The 15,221-nt window shown below is 40.7% G+C and overlaps 2 protein-coding genes across 2 annotated transcripts; both read left to right on the top strand.

The window, feature by feature from the left end:
* Positions 1-5,720: 5,720 nt before the first annotated feature.
* On the top strand, positions 5,721-11,162 carry LOC135259070 (E3 ubiquitin-protein ligase TRIM39-like). Its single transcript, XM_064342952.1, has 6 exons — positions 5,721-6,202; positions 7,159-7,254; positions 7,534-7,764; positions 8,095-8,117; positions 8,231-8,349; positions 8,673-11,162. The coding sequence occupies exons 1-6, from the start codon at positions 5,789-5,791 to the stop codon at positions 9,221-9,223; spliced, it is 1,434 nt and encodes a 477-aa protein (XP_064199022.1). The 5' UTR covers positions 5,721-5,788; the 3' UTR covers positions 9,224-11,162.
* On the top strand, positions 11,013-14,564 carry LOC135259071 (E3 ubiquitin-protein ligase TRIM35-like). The gene is made up of 6 exons (XM_064342953.1): positions 11,013-11,756; positions 12,636-12,731; positions 12,815-13,045; positions 13,331-13,353; positions 13,443-13,561; positions 13,789-14,564. Exons 1-6 carry the CDS (start codon positions 11,340-11,342, stop codon positions 14,331-14,333), a joined length of 1,431 nt encoding a protein of 476 aa, XP_064199023.1. The 5' UTR covers positions 11,013-11,339; the 3' UTR covers positions 14,334-14,564.
* The last annotated feature ends 657 nt before the right edge of the window (positions 14,565-15,221 follow it).

The following is a 15,221-nucleotide window of genomic DNA, read 5'->3' on the forward strand; positions in this document are numbered from 1 at the left end:
CATTTGATCACCATGCAGACTTCAGAATTTACGCCAACCTCCATCTGTCTGCCAAAGAGCCCAAAACAAGGATTGCCAGATCGGAAGCCAATGCCCTCATCCAACGTCGGTTTCGCTAAAAGAAAGACCAAATTGCCAGTTTGCCTTTCAGCAAACAATTCACTGATTTAACATAATTTTGTTCCTAGGAGAGATAATTTATTTCTGAAACTTCTGCTCTTCATTATTAAACGGTTCTAATCATTTTCTTAAGTTTACATTATGACAGCATTTGTGGGAAAGTCATGAATGACACCTGATCACATTGATTGGATCACCTTATGTGAAATGTTGGTGAGGTCATATGTGAACAAGTAAACTAGTATTGGCGTATTCATTTTGTTGGCTTCTTTGATGGTGCTATGGTTTTTTTTTTATTTGGGTAGAGGGAGGGAGACAGGAGGTTATAAGTGTAACGTTTGTTGTATGTTTATGTAAAATAACAATGACAATTACATTAGTACATGCCTACAGTACATGGGTGCACACATGCATAAAGTACATATATATTTGAAATCTGGATGTGGAAACAGACTGATCTTCTCTTTTGACAGCACACCCTACCCAAGCTGCCAGCAACAGCAGACCTTTGGGGTGGTGAGAAACTCGGGAAATCGCATTAAATGGTTTCGCCTCCACATGGCTGTTATTTTTGTTCTGTCAGAACCTCACTGTCAGAGAAACAACTTTCAGCAGTTGGTGGGGAGGCAGAAACTTTATTTGGACGCAAAAAAACAAAAAGATCTGACTGGAGTATAAAACACAACTACATAATCAATAAATCCACCTACCATTTGCCATGGAGGGTTCCTTTCAGAAGTCAACGTTTAAGAAAAGAGGAAGATTCCGAGCTGTGAAGCCTATGAAGGCCACTGCCCAAAGCATGTGTGCCTTCCTGTAGTGAGAGTAGGCAAAATGAACTCAAATTAATCTTCATAAAAAATGACTAAATGAAAGATTAAAATTAAAATTCAGCACAGAGACCTTACACTTTTCACCTTTGAATAAATGCTTGTTTTGTCTTCACAGCACTTACTATTCTTGTTTCATAAATAGTAAGTGCTGCGAAGTTCCGTGGAATCACATAGACTATTTTTTTTACTTTGTTATACGTTGACATTTAATCATTCCGACAGGAAGAATAAATTACTTTCTATATTTTCCAATGACATCATCGCAGATTATCTTGGATCACTCTTCTATCTCTGAGCTTATCGGTTTCAAGGCCCTTCCCTGAATTACTGCACGGAGAAATGATCGACCTGTCATGACTGTCATTTCTGTGACTCTAAGCAAGATGGTTGTAAAGAACAGTGGACACATGATTACTGAGACCCTTTCTCTAACACACACACACACACACACAAACACACAGCTGAAGCTCAGCGTGGGTTGGGGATTGGTCCATGACTACAGAATTTCTTTCCTAGCAGAGTAGAAATGTGCATGTAAACTCAGATGTGTTGTGTGATAAACTGTTATATTGATAATTCAAAGTGCAAAAGTGTCTTGTTTTACATCTGACTGGCAAAACAGTTTGTTGCAGTCCCTGTCCACTTTTATTCCCATGGTCATTACAAAACAGATAAAGGTGCATGCACACGCACACACACACACACACAATTATCTCAGATGAGAAACGGAACAGGACAGTCCCTATTGACTCATTACTATCGACACTACTGTGTTCATAATTTATAAGGCTTACTGTACTGAAATACAGCTACGTGGAGTTAGTGAGCGTAGCAGGGACCGCAGCGGTGTGGAGTGAGTACGGTGTCGTGGCAGTGTCAGACAGGCGAGCCACCGTCACAAGACTAAGCACTGACGGCTTCCTAAGTTCCCTAAAGACTGTTTGCAACAACACGGGACATAATTAAGCATTGAGAGAGCCGGCTGCACGCTGTCTGCCTCTCAGTCTTCCATCAGGGACCCGCTGCTCTTGGGGTAAACTCAGCGGAGTACAGGCTCACACAGTACACTGCACGGTATATCTGATGATTTTTCCCCGTACGGCCATTTGCGGCTCTACTTTTTGCGCTTTAAACTAACAGAAAAGGGCGAAAGCTTTTTTCATGTGAGCGGTTGAGCACCTGCGGTATTTGTACTGTTCTTCGTTTTTCCATTTCAGTAACGATTCTCACTGGACAGGTCACCTGACATCAGCAATGAATGACCCACATATCTGGATGAAATGGTTTTGAAAAAACTTCCCCTTCCCCCAAGCAGTTTAGTTTAGTTTACACCAATAATGTTTCTGGGCAGACTCAGCCCCTGAGGGCCTAGAGGCCTGACACTATTAGAGCTACCACTCACTTAGCAAATGATTTAGGCATGGCACACCAGCTGAGGTATTTCATCCTAATAAGGCCTTCAATTAAACAATTAAGAAATGAGGTCGAAGGATAATGAACAGACCCTGTAGGGCAGGAATTTTGCTGATGTAGGCACCTTTCTGGCAGTTTCCTCCTTTATCACCACTAAAAGGGCCCATGGTAAGGCACGCATGTACTGTAAACCCTGGACATTTCACGGGTTGTGCTAAAGTACATTATTTAAATGCACTTCCAGTGCATACCAAAGGCTATATTATAGTTATTATGCACACAGCATTGGCTGTATTACAGTACATTATTTAAACACACTTCTCAGCACATACCGAAGGCTATATCACAGTAATTATTTAAACAGTCTTGTCAGCACACACCACCACCACCTGTACTTCAGTACATTTAGACTAGCCACTCCAGGTCTGAAGCCCAAGCCCATGAAAGACCTGTGCTTCAACCAGCAGACCAAAAGCTTTTTAATCTACACACACTCAGGCACACGGGCACACACAAATATAAGCGCACAGGCACACGTAGCTTTATTCAGTCCTAATCTCACGAAAACAAGATGTGGCACGTTAATTATCCTCCCGAGCAGGGAGCAGAGTGATCTGTGGAGGTGGGAGATGAGGCCCAAAGTTGGAGGGAAGGAGCGGGGAGGGTACTGCTGCCGAGCGGAGAAGCCCAGCACTATAAATCTCCAGGGAGCGGCGGCAAGGGTCGCACACTCTGTAATAAATGCTCTTAATGGGGAATGGAAAGTTTGTACAGAGCCCAGCCAAGCGCGGCTGATATGACAGCTTAACAAATGAACGGCCCTCGGATAAACATCCCGCGAGCCTCTTACCTGCGCAGTCCCAGCTAGCAGAGCCCTGCTGTCTTCCCATTACTCTTATCTGCATTTTGTTTTATTTTGCTCTACCTTCTTTTGCTTCTGAGTGAAAATTACTATGAAAGTGGAAAAACTACAAGTTTAGTGATGCTCGTGGCTTAGCAGGACTGCTGTGCATATGCCATCCTGTGTACATGTGCTTATATATACATTAAAATTTGATCTAACTACTAGCCAAACTACAATGTCACCCTTCAATCAATCAGTCGCTCAGCCTGTATAACTCAACAGCGCGTGAAAGTACATTACATCAGATGAAGAGAGGCAACAACAAAGTGACACTGATGCTTTTGAGCTAATTAAACACATCATGTTCACAAACAAATATGACGGGCATGTAATGCTTCTGAATTGCCATAATACATAGTGCTGCATTCACAAGCCCATAGTCACATTAATGTTCTGTGCTTCACACACAAACCTCAGATTTGTACAGTCATACAGTAGTGATACAGAGATAAGGTCTGATCACAAGATCTCTGTTGTTCATAGAATTGGGTAGGCCATCCCATAGCCATCTGATGACAACTGAGTTCAACCATTTTGAACAGTCAGCATTAGCTCTTGCTGAGTAGTTGCTCATACAATTTGAAACATCAGCATTTCTGTCAGAATTCCTTCAGTATTGTTACATTGTGAAGAATTGAGTGTTTTTCACTCAAAATGCAAAAGAAAACAGAAAACAGTATAAAGACTATTAAACTATGTATTACAAAAGAAGGTTTTTCCACAGCTCTCTGCCCTCTGGCTCGGAACGCTGATTTCTCTCAAACTAACATATGAAGAAAATGAGATTACTGAATAGATATGAAATTAATAGCCGCCAATTCCAAGCACTTCGGGTTTTATTTCCTAAAAGAAGACAACCCTGCCAATAAAAGAAGTCTGTTCCGTTAATTAATTGAATTTGGATGTCATCCCTGAAACGAAACAGCCCTGGGCAATGTTGAATATTTTATAAATATAATAATATATAATTCCCCCTGTTTTCAGAGTTCAGAGTTTTCCAGTCTTTCTATATTCGGCTTCTCCTTGGGCAAATGGAATAAAATGGAAGTTTTCAATGAATGGCAAAGTACTGTAGGTTCTGGTCATGTGGACTTGCATTTGAATTAATGAACTCCAAGCTACTATAGAAGAGAACTTTTATAACATTATCGATGCATTCAATGTGAATTAAATACATACAATTGTGTTCATATTTGCTCAGTAGGTTCAGTCTTCACAACACCCTGGTGTACCCGTGGTTTTTAGATTTATCAAAACTAAATACCACTGTTCATGTTTTTTTATGTTTAACTGTGTGTGACTGGCTTTAGTTATCTTGCATCAAAGGCTTTTGCATAATCATTCATTCACCAATGTATGGTCTCATATCCACTACTGAAAATGCACTTGCAAAACCATTGGACAAAGAAAATTCCAAAATACATAGTGGTGTACTGACATCTAGTGGTGTATTCTCTAAAAACAGCCTGGAACAATACCTTAGAAAGTGATTAGAATACCTGATAAGTTCAATATTTTCCAATGCATGTAATACATTGCCTTTTTTATCTACTGACTGAGATTTAGAACATTTACCCTCTGATATATATTGTACATTTCCAGTATTACTCTGTTGATTTTCATAAGACAATAAGATGTTTAGACAATCAATTGCTTAGAGGCGAGGGACTGAAGACATAAGTGAACGAGGTTTGCTCAATTCAGGAGATTTTCCAAATGGCTTCTCATAACTGGTGTCTGCATACTCCAAATGATTCATCAAATAGGAGAAACTGATTGGTCTTTACCAAAAAGCAGGTTGGTCCACGGTATGAAGATGACCAGGTCCTATTAAAAATACAAAGATATGTGGATGCGTAAAAAATAAGTTAGCAAAACCACAGTAGAATGAAAATGAAAAAATATATATAATCCCATACTGTAAACACATTGAAAGCATGGGTAAGGCCCTTCAGAGTATAAGGCTGAAGAGGGACACAGTGATGTTCTCTGACCCCAGTAAAGATGACATCCTGGCCATTTGTGATTCACTGAGGGACTATTTATGTACATATCAAATCAGTTCATCAATTGGTCAAAACGTATTTCTTGAAAGAATGATCGCATTGTCACAAAGTAGTGTTCCATGTTGAGAACCAGAAAGTTTAGTGCAGAATAACATGAAAATGATCGCACAAGTACAAGAAAGGCTCCAGGAGGACGTGTTGAAATGCATCTTATCCAAGAAAAGGATGTGTTGTGCATTTTACTGTAAAAGAGAACTAGTTCTATTTCCTTTTTAGGGAAGAGGGAGTTAAGGAATCTCCTTTGTTTCTCATTCAGAGTGTTTATATCTTATGACTCATGAGACTTCCTGTAATATCAGGAAATTACATTTTGGGAAGCGGAAGTGAAACAAATATCTATCATGGGTGAGTCCTTTAGTTAACAAAAAAAAGGAAAATCGAAAGTAAACCTCAGACCGCTGTAGGAAGCCCAACCAGACTGTAGCAATAGAGAAGCCTGAGAGCCTGAAAAGATGTCGGCCATGTTCTGCGTCTCTGAAGAAGACCTCTCCTGCCCAGTGTGCTGGAACATCTTCACGGAGCCTGTGGTCCTGCCTTGTAGCCACAGCTTCTGTAAGGAGTGCGTGCAGACGTACTGGGAGGGCAAAGACTCTCACAATTGTCCAACATGCAGGGCAGAGTCTCCTGAGGATGAACCCCTCCCTGCCAGCCTGCTTCTAAAGAACCTTTGCATGTCAGCGAAAAAGCAGAGAGACCGGAGGGAGGCCAAAGGATCAGAGTTTATAGGACTCTGTAACCACCACAATGAAGAGATTTCCCTGGTCTGCCTAGAGGAGTGCCAGCCTATCTGTGTCTGGTGCCACACCAATGGGGAGCATAAGAATCACGAGTGCCGTCCAATCAAAGAGGTCGAGCTGGAACTTAAGGTGGGTTACACAGTGCTACACCACAGAGGTAAATTGTGTCAGAGGAACATTATTTTAATCAACATTACTGATATGTTTTTATAGAAAGGAGAAAACTTCAAGGAGAAAACTTCAATAGCTCTCTTACCTTAATTGATTGTTCCTGTCTCACCAGTGGTTGTTTGTTTTTTCAATTTACAGGGTTAAAAATTGCCAATGTTATTCTCACTGATGATAGTCTCACTTTCGGTTTCAGTTTTAGCATATGATTTCAATTGCAGTGAAGGATATTTACGATATTTACAGTTTATAAATACTTGCTAGCTTTGCAATGGCAGGTATATCCAAAGCAGATTGTACTGTATGCTTTCATAGATTGTGCCGTGTTATGTTAATACAAATAGTTCAGTCAAAATTATCTATGAGCTGAGACACTAAGCTGTTCCAAGAAATACTGAAAAGGACTATTTATTGGTCATTCAATCTATCTTGTCTGGTTTCTTTTTGAATCATTATTATTGCTGTACCATTATTTGCACTACAATGATTAAATTCAAATGGATCCCTTGTAAAATTAATATTATTTTCAACTTGACAAATGACTTTCAATTGCTGAGTTCAAATATGTAATTCATGACTCCGTGACTGAATTATGCTCCTGTTTTTAACCTCTGTTATAATTTTTAACGACTGTTTATGACACTGCTGTCTCATTCCCCATTTGATGTCTGTAAGTCGTTTGTCTACTGTCTTGTGTAACTTTGTAACTTCGTGTCCCCGTTGCAAAAGAGATTTTTTTTTCTCAATGGGGTTTTCCTGGCTAAATAAAGGTTAAATAAACAAATGTAAATAAATAAATGTGATTGAATTAGCTATTGAATCAGAATTGAATTTACTGTGAATTTGGCCCTGACCTGTGAGAGAGGTGGGATCTGTCCTTCCTACAGTGAACTAACAGACCATCCCTTTCATTCCAGGACAGCGTATTGGAAGCATTAGAGACTCTGCACAAGAAGCTGATGACCTTCTGCAAAGCCGAACACTCCTGTGATAAAACAGCACTGCATATACATGTACTGTAACAAGATCTGTCATTATACCTGCTGTAAAATTTAACCTGTTGTAAAAAGAGTAACTTTCCTTAAAACTAAACTGTATACTAGATTTATGATAAACAACAAGACCCCTACAGTTTTAACAATAATACATTAAACATTCATGGAAACTATTGGTATAGTTAAAGCCTATTGCATAAGAATTTGGAATTTATCCTTTCCAGGGCAGCTGTGATTTCTACTTAGAAAATAGAAGTGCGTTCAATGACTGATTCCATCTCATTTCTCCTGTTTCAGAGCCAGGCCAAGTACATGACACTGCACATTAAGAAGGAGTTCAGGACCCTTCATAACTTTCTATATGATGAGGAGGAAGCCAGGATTTCTGCTGTGATGAAAGAAGAGCAGTTGAAAAGTAACACTGAGAAAAATAAGGCTGAGGAATTTACCAGAGAGATAAAATCTCTTCAGGGTAAAATCCTAGAAACTGAAGCGGAGATGGAAAGTGGCACTCTACCATTTCTGCAGGTAAAGAAGAATACACTCATTTCACTCACACACCAACCTTTTCCTCTAAAAATGTGTTTTTGTATTCTGCCATTTGCTTATCTTTATGCATTACCAAAAAGTTTGCTACATTTTGTTAAATGCATGACTTATATTTGTCTTCTGGGCTGCTCTCTTCCAGAAGCACAGATCATTTTTGATCAAGGTGCTTCCTCATTCATTTAAGATGAGCTATATGTGCTGCATATTAACTTTCTGCCTGGTTGCATACAGTACCTCTGCATAAACACCTATAATAGTATTCTAGTATATATGTGCTGTCAGTAACATTGCTTATTTGATGATCCACAGAACTATGAAGCCACAATGAAAAGGTATGTGTGCTCTGAATTTCTTTGTAAGGGTTTCAAACTTTTTCTCAGTTGTTTCTGAAGCCTGTGCTGTTATTTCAGTATTTCCATTTTAACACCAGCTGTGTTTGTTGCAGAGCCCAGTGCACCCTGCCAGATCCAGAGTTGGTTCCAGGAGCTCTGATGGATGTGACCAGACACCTGGGCAATCTCAAATTCAGAGTTTGGGAAAAAATGCAGAGCCTTGTAAAATTCAGTATGTACCGGGAGGGGAGGGGGGTTGGGGGGTAGGTGGGATAGGGGTACAGATATCTTAACAATGTCAGATTAAAATTAAACTACTTTTGAAAACACTGTGGCCTGGATTAATCAACATTTGTGCTTTACATTGATATTCTTTAAACTTTGTTCAAGTTCTACAACAGTCAAAACCAACTCACCAAACTGTCATTGTAAAGTAAAAACATTTTCATTTGATCACAAATCAAAATTACAGGCAAAATGTGGATTTAATCCTGCCTATGGACCGGGCAGTGTCACCTTGAACCTTTTGGCCACCCTTACTTCCTCCCATTTCAGCTCCTGTGACATTGGACCCCAACACAGCCAACAGTTGTCTCACCTTGTCTGAGGACCTGACCCACATGTGGGTCCGCGATGAGGCACGGTCGCTACCGGACAACCCAGAGAGGGATGAATACTACCAGTGTGCCCTGGGCTCCACAGGCTTCTGCTCAGGGATGCACTCCTGGGAAGTGGTGGTCGGGGACAGTACTGTCTGGGCCTTGGGCGTGGCATACCACACCACTTCAAGGAAAGGAAAGCCTGATCTGAGTCCTGAGGGGGGGTTCTGGACAATAGCTCTGTACGACGGGATGTACACAGCGCAGACCACGCCCTCCACACCCCTCGCTATCGAGGGGAAACCCAAAACGATCGGAGTCCATCTGAACTGGAAAGAGGGCGAGGTGACTTTCACTGACCTAAGCAACAACGCCCACATGTACACTTTCAAACACACCTTCACTGAAAGGGTGTTCCCGTACTTTGCTCACGGCTGCAAATCGAGCCCTCTGTATTTACAACCTTCCGAGGTGTCTGTGGTTGTGGAAAGCCACAAGCAGTGTTAAAATAAGCTGAGGTCATTGGCCTATCATGGGGGACTTGGTTGTTTAGTAGACTATAAGTCACACAAAATGCTAGCCTCATGGCCCTGGCCCCCTTACAGAAAGCTTTCACTACTGCTGTAAAGTCTTCCATGTGTACATCAATATTACACACAATGGGGACAGTCACCAAAAGGTCTGACATGTGGCCGTCCCTAGTTCCTTGCTGGGATGGTAATAATACGTTTTCCCCAATGCATTCCTGAACATATAAGCATTGATTTGTTAAAATGAACACTCATTGACTTTCCTTGAAATGGGACTCTACTTTGTTCTTTTTCTAGATTTTTATCATTTTCCATGAGTAAAACTAAGTACACTGTACTTACTAATTTGGGAGATGGGAGATTGGGACATATATTTTTATATTGTTTTTTGTTTGTTTGTTTTCTTTCTATTTTGCCTTTTAGCATTGCAATAAAATATTTTTTTAACCTGGCGTTTTGGGTTTGGTGCCAAATACAATGGGTACTATGTTACCTTTATTGTATTTCTAAAAATTGACAACAATGGTCCAATCCTTGCAGAATATGAAGGTGTGCAGGCTTACAACCAACCAATCAATAAATCAATCAATCGAAAAACTAGTTATTCAACTAAAAATTTCTTTGATCCGTTCTTGGGCAATAAGAAAACCAAGTGGACAAACACAACATGTTATATTCGGTAATGTAAGACCTTTCTAATAGAAAGCCAGAGAGAAAGCCTACACTTTTAAGACAAAGCAGACCTTGGGTTGGACTAGCATGTTACAGCTGGGGAAGAAGCTTAGGGAAACATGGTACTAAATTAAGCTTTGTGGAGGAAAATCATTTTTACATCACAATTGCCAGAATTGAACACTTCTAAAATTCATCCAGATATTGATTCTGACTGCTGGGCTTTATCACAGAGTTTTTTTTTCTTCTTCTTTATTCTAGGTGAGGAACTCAGTCATAAGTGAAAACTGTTTCACTCTATGTTCTTCCCTTTGGCTTTTGCAATGTAAAATCATTCTGTTTGAGCGATTAAGTGCCTTTGTTTGAGATCTGTCATAGTTAAAGAAAACATGCATGCCACCACTTCATTTATGCAAAGGCAGCCCAAGGTGAAAAATGTTGTACAGTTCATTGGGCTCCCAATGCTCAACCCATTCCCCCTTGTTGGCAATCCCTCAACATGGCACCTTCTGAGCTGTGTTCTCTTCTCTACCTGTCTGAATGAATGAATGAATGAATAAATAAATAAATAAATAAATAAATAAATAAATAAATAAATAAAAAGGGTGCGCTGTGCTCTTTGAAGAACAAAAAGGAATGAAGTTCTGCTTTTATTTCAGTAATACAGTGTCCATATGTGATGCGAAGGTTTTTGGTACAACGTACCTAAGAACTTTAAGTGGTGAATAATTATCAATGTCAATATCAAGTTTTATCAATATCAAGTTTTTAAATATGTTGCAGTTGACACCACTAGATGGTGACAGTGATCTGGTGTTTTGTACTACATACAATAAAGGGCATTGCTTAATTTTAAATTGTTGGTTTTAACTCAGTTTTCACTTTAAATATTAATTGTGGTCATTAATGACACTGGCGAACGAGCCTTTTAAATATTTCTGCATTTGTGCCCCAGTATACCGTCCCCTACTTGCAGCATAACTACAAATGTACATGTTAACTGGCAGATCCTAAAGGGTTAAATAAGCCTGACAATGGCTCCACCCCTATAAGCAGCTGTGACGAGAAGTAGGAAGTGAAAGTTCGTAGAGTTTCTGAGGGTGCACTTGGAACTACGTTTATGTGACGTATTTGATTAAATGATTAATAAAAAAAATCAACCAGGAAATCGGAATCGGTAATTAATATTCGGTGAGAGAGAAGAAGATAAAAAATCTAATGTTTGAGGGTCGTTAATAAACGGACCGGGAGGAAAAGTAGCCTACTCTGTAACGTCTAGACAACTCAGATAAGAAGTAGGCCTAATCTCCCTGCCAATAGAAAGGAAACCTTCGTTCGCATATCGTTTTGTAACCAAGACTGTGCCTGGACTTTTTTTAAGCAAGAGACTGAACAAACGAGAAGTTGTTGTGTCAGAAGGAATGGCAGCCAGTCTCTCTTTTTCGGAAGAGGACCTATCCTGTCCCGTGTGCTGTGAAATATTCCGGGATCCGGTGGTCCTGCAGTGCAGCCACAGCTTCTGTAAAACCTGCCTGCAGCAGTATTGGACCAAGAAGCTTTCCGGTCGAGACTGTCCGCTGTGCAGGTGCGAATCTAGCACAGATGACCCTGTCGTCAGCCTGACCCTGAAGAACCTGTGCGATTCGTATGTCAAAGAGAGCTGCGTTCGGGGGGCAGCGGAGGGGGAAGAGACCGGAGAGTTGTGCAATCTGCATGGGGAGAAACTGAAATTGTTCTGTTTGGAGGACTGCCAACCTATTTGCGTTGTCTGCCACACCTCAAGGAAACACAAAGATCACGAGTGTTGTCCGATAGGCGAGGCAGTGCTGGACTTCAAGGTGAGGAGAAGCAGTAGGCCTGTGTGCTATTGTTTCACAGTGGCTTTGTTTTTTATCAGTGGGCATTTTGGAAAATATAGGTGCCTTGTTTTGCCCTCCATTATTAAGTAGTTTTTTTGTGATGATCAAATGTTTTCCCTGCATTGTGAAGTTAAAAGGGGGGATATCGTAATGGTCTCCTATCACAGACAATTAGGCTGTTTCGTTACAAAACTTGAGAGGAATACTGGCCTCTGGTTACCAGAACACTGTAAATTTCCAATTCAAAGGGCAAACCCACAGAAACATGATAGAAGCTAGATACCTAAACCAACACTTTGAAGTGATATATGCTGTTACCCAGCACCCTAGTCATTTTCAGGTCATTTTCAGCTCCTAAGTCGAGACCCCAGAGGCCTAAGTCTCAGCAGGTCAGTTTTGATAGTTTTGTGCACATTTGTATGTCTTTCATTACATATTCCTATCCACCATGCAAATTTCTCTGCAACTTCTTTAAATAATGTTATGACTGTTAGTCATTCCACCATGTCAATCATGTAATAAGTATAAATGCAAAATGACACTGTTTTTGCTCCCGATTCTGTAGTCCTCATGCAACTGTGAATTTTTCCAGTTGTCAAGGACCATGTAATGTGGTCCTTGTAATGTAAGGTAATGTAATATTCTCAGCCAAATGCAAATCATTTCTCTGTGTAATTCCAGTGGAATTTATAACAAACTGGTACTAACCAGTACAAACTACTCAAAAGGCTTTGCTCTCCATTGACCACAAAAATGATTGGATAAATTCAATTTCCTGTTCCACCCATTTCTGAGTTCATGAAACCTCCTGTCTTTAGCTGCATGGTCTTATTGCCATATTCTGTTGTCTCTTCCCAGGCAAAATTGAAGGCTGCACTGAAGCCCCTGAAAGGGAAATGGGAGGCCTTTGACAAAGCTAGACAGGACTATGAGAAGACTGCAGCTCACATAAAGGTACGGTAGTAGCAGCTGCCAGTGATGCGGATTCAAAACCCGTCACTTTGCCGTGCAATCCAAGGTAAAGGCTCTTATTTTAGACGCAGGCTCGGCAGACGGAGGAGCAGATAAAGGCCGAGTTTGAGAAGCTTCACCATTTCCTCCGAGTCGAGGAGGAGGTGAGGGTGACTGCGCTGAAAGAGGAGGAGGAAGCGAAGAGCCTGATGATGAAGGCAAAAATCAACGCCGTAGAGAGAACCATGGCGTCCCTCTCTGACACTATCAGAGCCTTAGAGGAGGAGATTCAGGTGGAGGACATAACACTCCTGCATGTAAGCACATCATCACTTTCACTCTGTCTGTCCTTCATACCTTTCATGTTGTGGAAGCATGATGTTGCATTTTATGAGTGATCACCTGACCAATCTTTCATTTTTTGTGATAAATGTCATTGAGTGTATTTTGATAGACCATCTCATGAGATCATAGCTTATTATTTGTTAAATATTTTTCATGCATTGTGATGTGTGCATGATGCAGATAGATTATCAATATCTTCACATGCCAAGCTGGAAATTGAAGCTGATAAAAAAAATTAAAAAATTTTCTTTTTTCAGAAATGCAAGGCCACAATGAAGAGGTATGTGAACTGCTTCCTGCCTTTTGTAACATGTTCTCTTTCACCTAAGAACTGAACTGAGGCCCCTGAACTCCTGTGTCTTATTGCAGAGCCCACCCCACAATTCCGGAACTGAAGCTGGGTTCAGGAGTGCTGATCAATGTAGCCTCATACCTGGGATCTCTGACGTACAAAGTGTGGATGAAGATGCTGGAAATTGTCAGATACAGTGAGTATTTAAGATGTGCATTAAAAAGGTGGAGGGGTGAGTGAATTATAATTCAACCAGGATAGAGTGCCAGAGGGGTGTCACGCAGGTGCCCTTGCCAGTTGTCTCATACAGTTTTCCCATACAGGCATATATTCAGGGGCAATGCAATGCAGGCATCTATAAAAAGTCATAGAGCACTCACTGCCTCTTTCTCTCTCTCCCTCTCTCGCCGTCTCTTCCTCCAGCCCCTGTGACTCTGGACCCCAACACTGCCGCCCCATGGCTCATTCTCTCTGAAGATCTGACAACCGTTGCTGACAGCGAGGAAAGGCAGCATCTCCCGGACAACCCCGAGCGGTTCACCCTGGATACGGCCGTGCTGGGCACCGCGGGGTTCAGCTCGGGGTCTCACTCCTGGGACGTGGAGGTCGGGGACAACGAGGCATGGGTCCTGGGAGTGGTTAAAGAGTCTGCCCAAAGGAAAGAGAAGGTTCCCTCAATCCTGAAGAACGGTTACCTGTCCATGTACTATTATCACAAGATGTACTTTGCCGGGACGTCGCCCCTGACGCGTCTTAACCTTAAAAAGAGGCCCCAGATAATTCGAGTGACGCTGGACTGGGACAGAGGCAAAGTGACCTTCTCTGATCCCTCTAACCACACCCAAATCTACATGTTCAAACACACCTTCACTGAGATGGTGTTCCCATACTTCTGGGTTGGCTCTAAAGAGTGCCCTCTGAGAATACTGCCATTGGAGATGTCAGTAATTCTAGAGCATTCCAGTTAAACATGGAGAAGTAGTGTCCTTAATTCACACATTTGCTCTAATCTCAGTGTGTCCTGGTGTAACTACCTTTGGTGCAAAATCAGTGCATCCTTTAATGTAGTCCACAAGTGACTCAAGCCACATATATTTCTGCTGGTCCTTTAACTTGTATGACGGTCTACTGCTGAATACAACCCACGTGGTTTTGTATTTTATTCATGGAATTAAATAAAAATTTTGTGTGATCATTTATCTCATTTAAATGTATTTATTTTGCTTTTAGACTGCTACGGTATTGTATGAATCCAAATCCAAATGAGTCATATGTGAATTTATTTGACCTAAAACTGCACCCTTCATTTTTCAGTTTTGTATTTTGAGATAGAATTAATTACATTGCATTTTGACACTTCTGCTGTTGTTCATGAATCATAAACACCACACAAACCATATGTGTGAATTAGAATTGATAAAATCTCGCAAGTTTAGAATTGTATTTGAAATTGTTTTAGCCAAATAAACAATGCCATTCTAATATTTAATCAAGAAATAATAGGAATGGTGATTTATTACAGGGCCTTGTATGACTTTGTGGGGGAGAAATTCCGTACACTGGTCCAATCAATGCACAATCTTAATTCTGTTCGAATTAATAACATAACATAACGGCAGATATTTTGCAGAATAGTGGTATAGACTCTGCCAAGTGGGTAATTCAGGAGAATGCCCTTAAATGTCTGCATATGCTTAGTCTAAATAAAATTAAGCCAGGCCTCCGTTTGTACTGACATATTTCCACACATTCTACTAATCTGAATGCTGATATGCTAATAGATACAGTATGGATAAGCACACCTGTATGTTTTAATTTACAGAAGCAAATGCACTTCCTATGCACAAGCAATCTAG

Source organism: Anguilla rostrata, chromosome 7 (assembly GCF_018555375.3).
Source record: "Anguilla rostrata isolate EN2019 chromosome 7, ASM1855537v3, whole genome shotgun sequence".
NCBI classification, from domain to species: Eukaryota; Metazoa; Chordata; class Actinopteri; order Anguilliformes; family Anguillidae; genus Anguilla; species Anguilla rostrata.

What these genes read in the sequence shown, in the direction of transcription:
- LOC135259070 (XM_064342952.1), top strand. Translation starts at nt 5,789, where the DNA reads ATGTCGGCCATGTTCTGCGTCTCTGAAGAAGACCTCTCCTGCCCAGTG. An exon ending in AGGTCGAGCTGGAACTTAAG is followed by an intron (nt 6,203 to 7,158) that starts GTGGGTTACACA and finishes CTTTCATTCCAG; the next exon opens with GACAGCGTATTGGAAGCATT. An exon ending in GCACTCTACCATTTCTGCAG is followed by an intron (nt 7,765 to 8,094) that starts GTAAAGAAGAAT and finishes GATGATCCACAG; the next exon opens with AACTATGAAGCCACAATGAA.
- LOC135259071 (XM_064342953.1), top strand. Translation starts at nt 11,340, where the DNA reads ATGGCAGCCAGTCTCTCTTTTTCGGAAGAGGACCTATCCTGTCCCGTG. An exon ending in AGGCAGTGCTGGACTTCAAG is followed by an intron (nt 11,757 to 12,635) that starts GTGAGGAGAAGC and finishes GTCTCTTCCCAG; the next exon opens with GCAAAATTGAAGGCTGCACT. An exon ending in GCTGGAAATTGTCAGATACA is followed by an intron (nt 13,562 to 13,788) that starts GTGAGTATTTAA and finishes CTCTTCCTCCAG; the next exon opens with CCCCTGTGACTCTGGACCCC.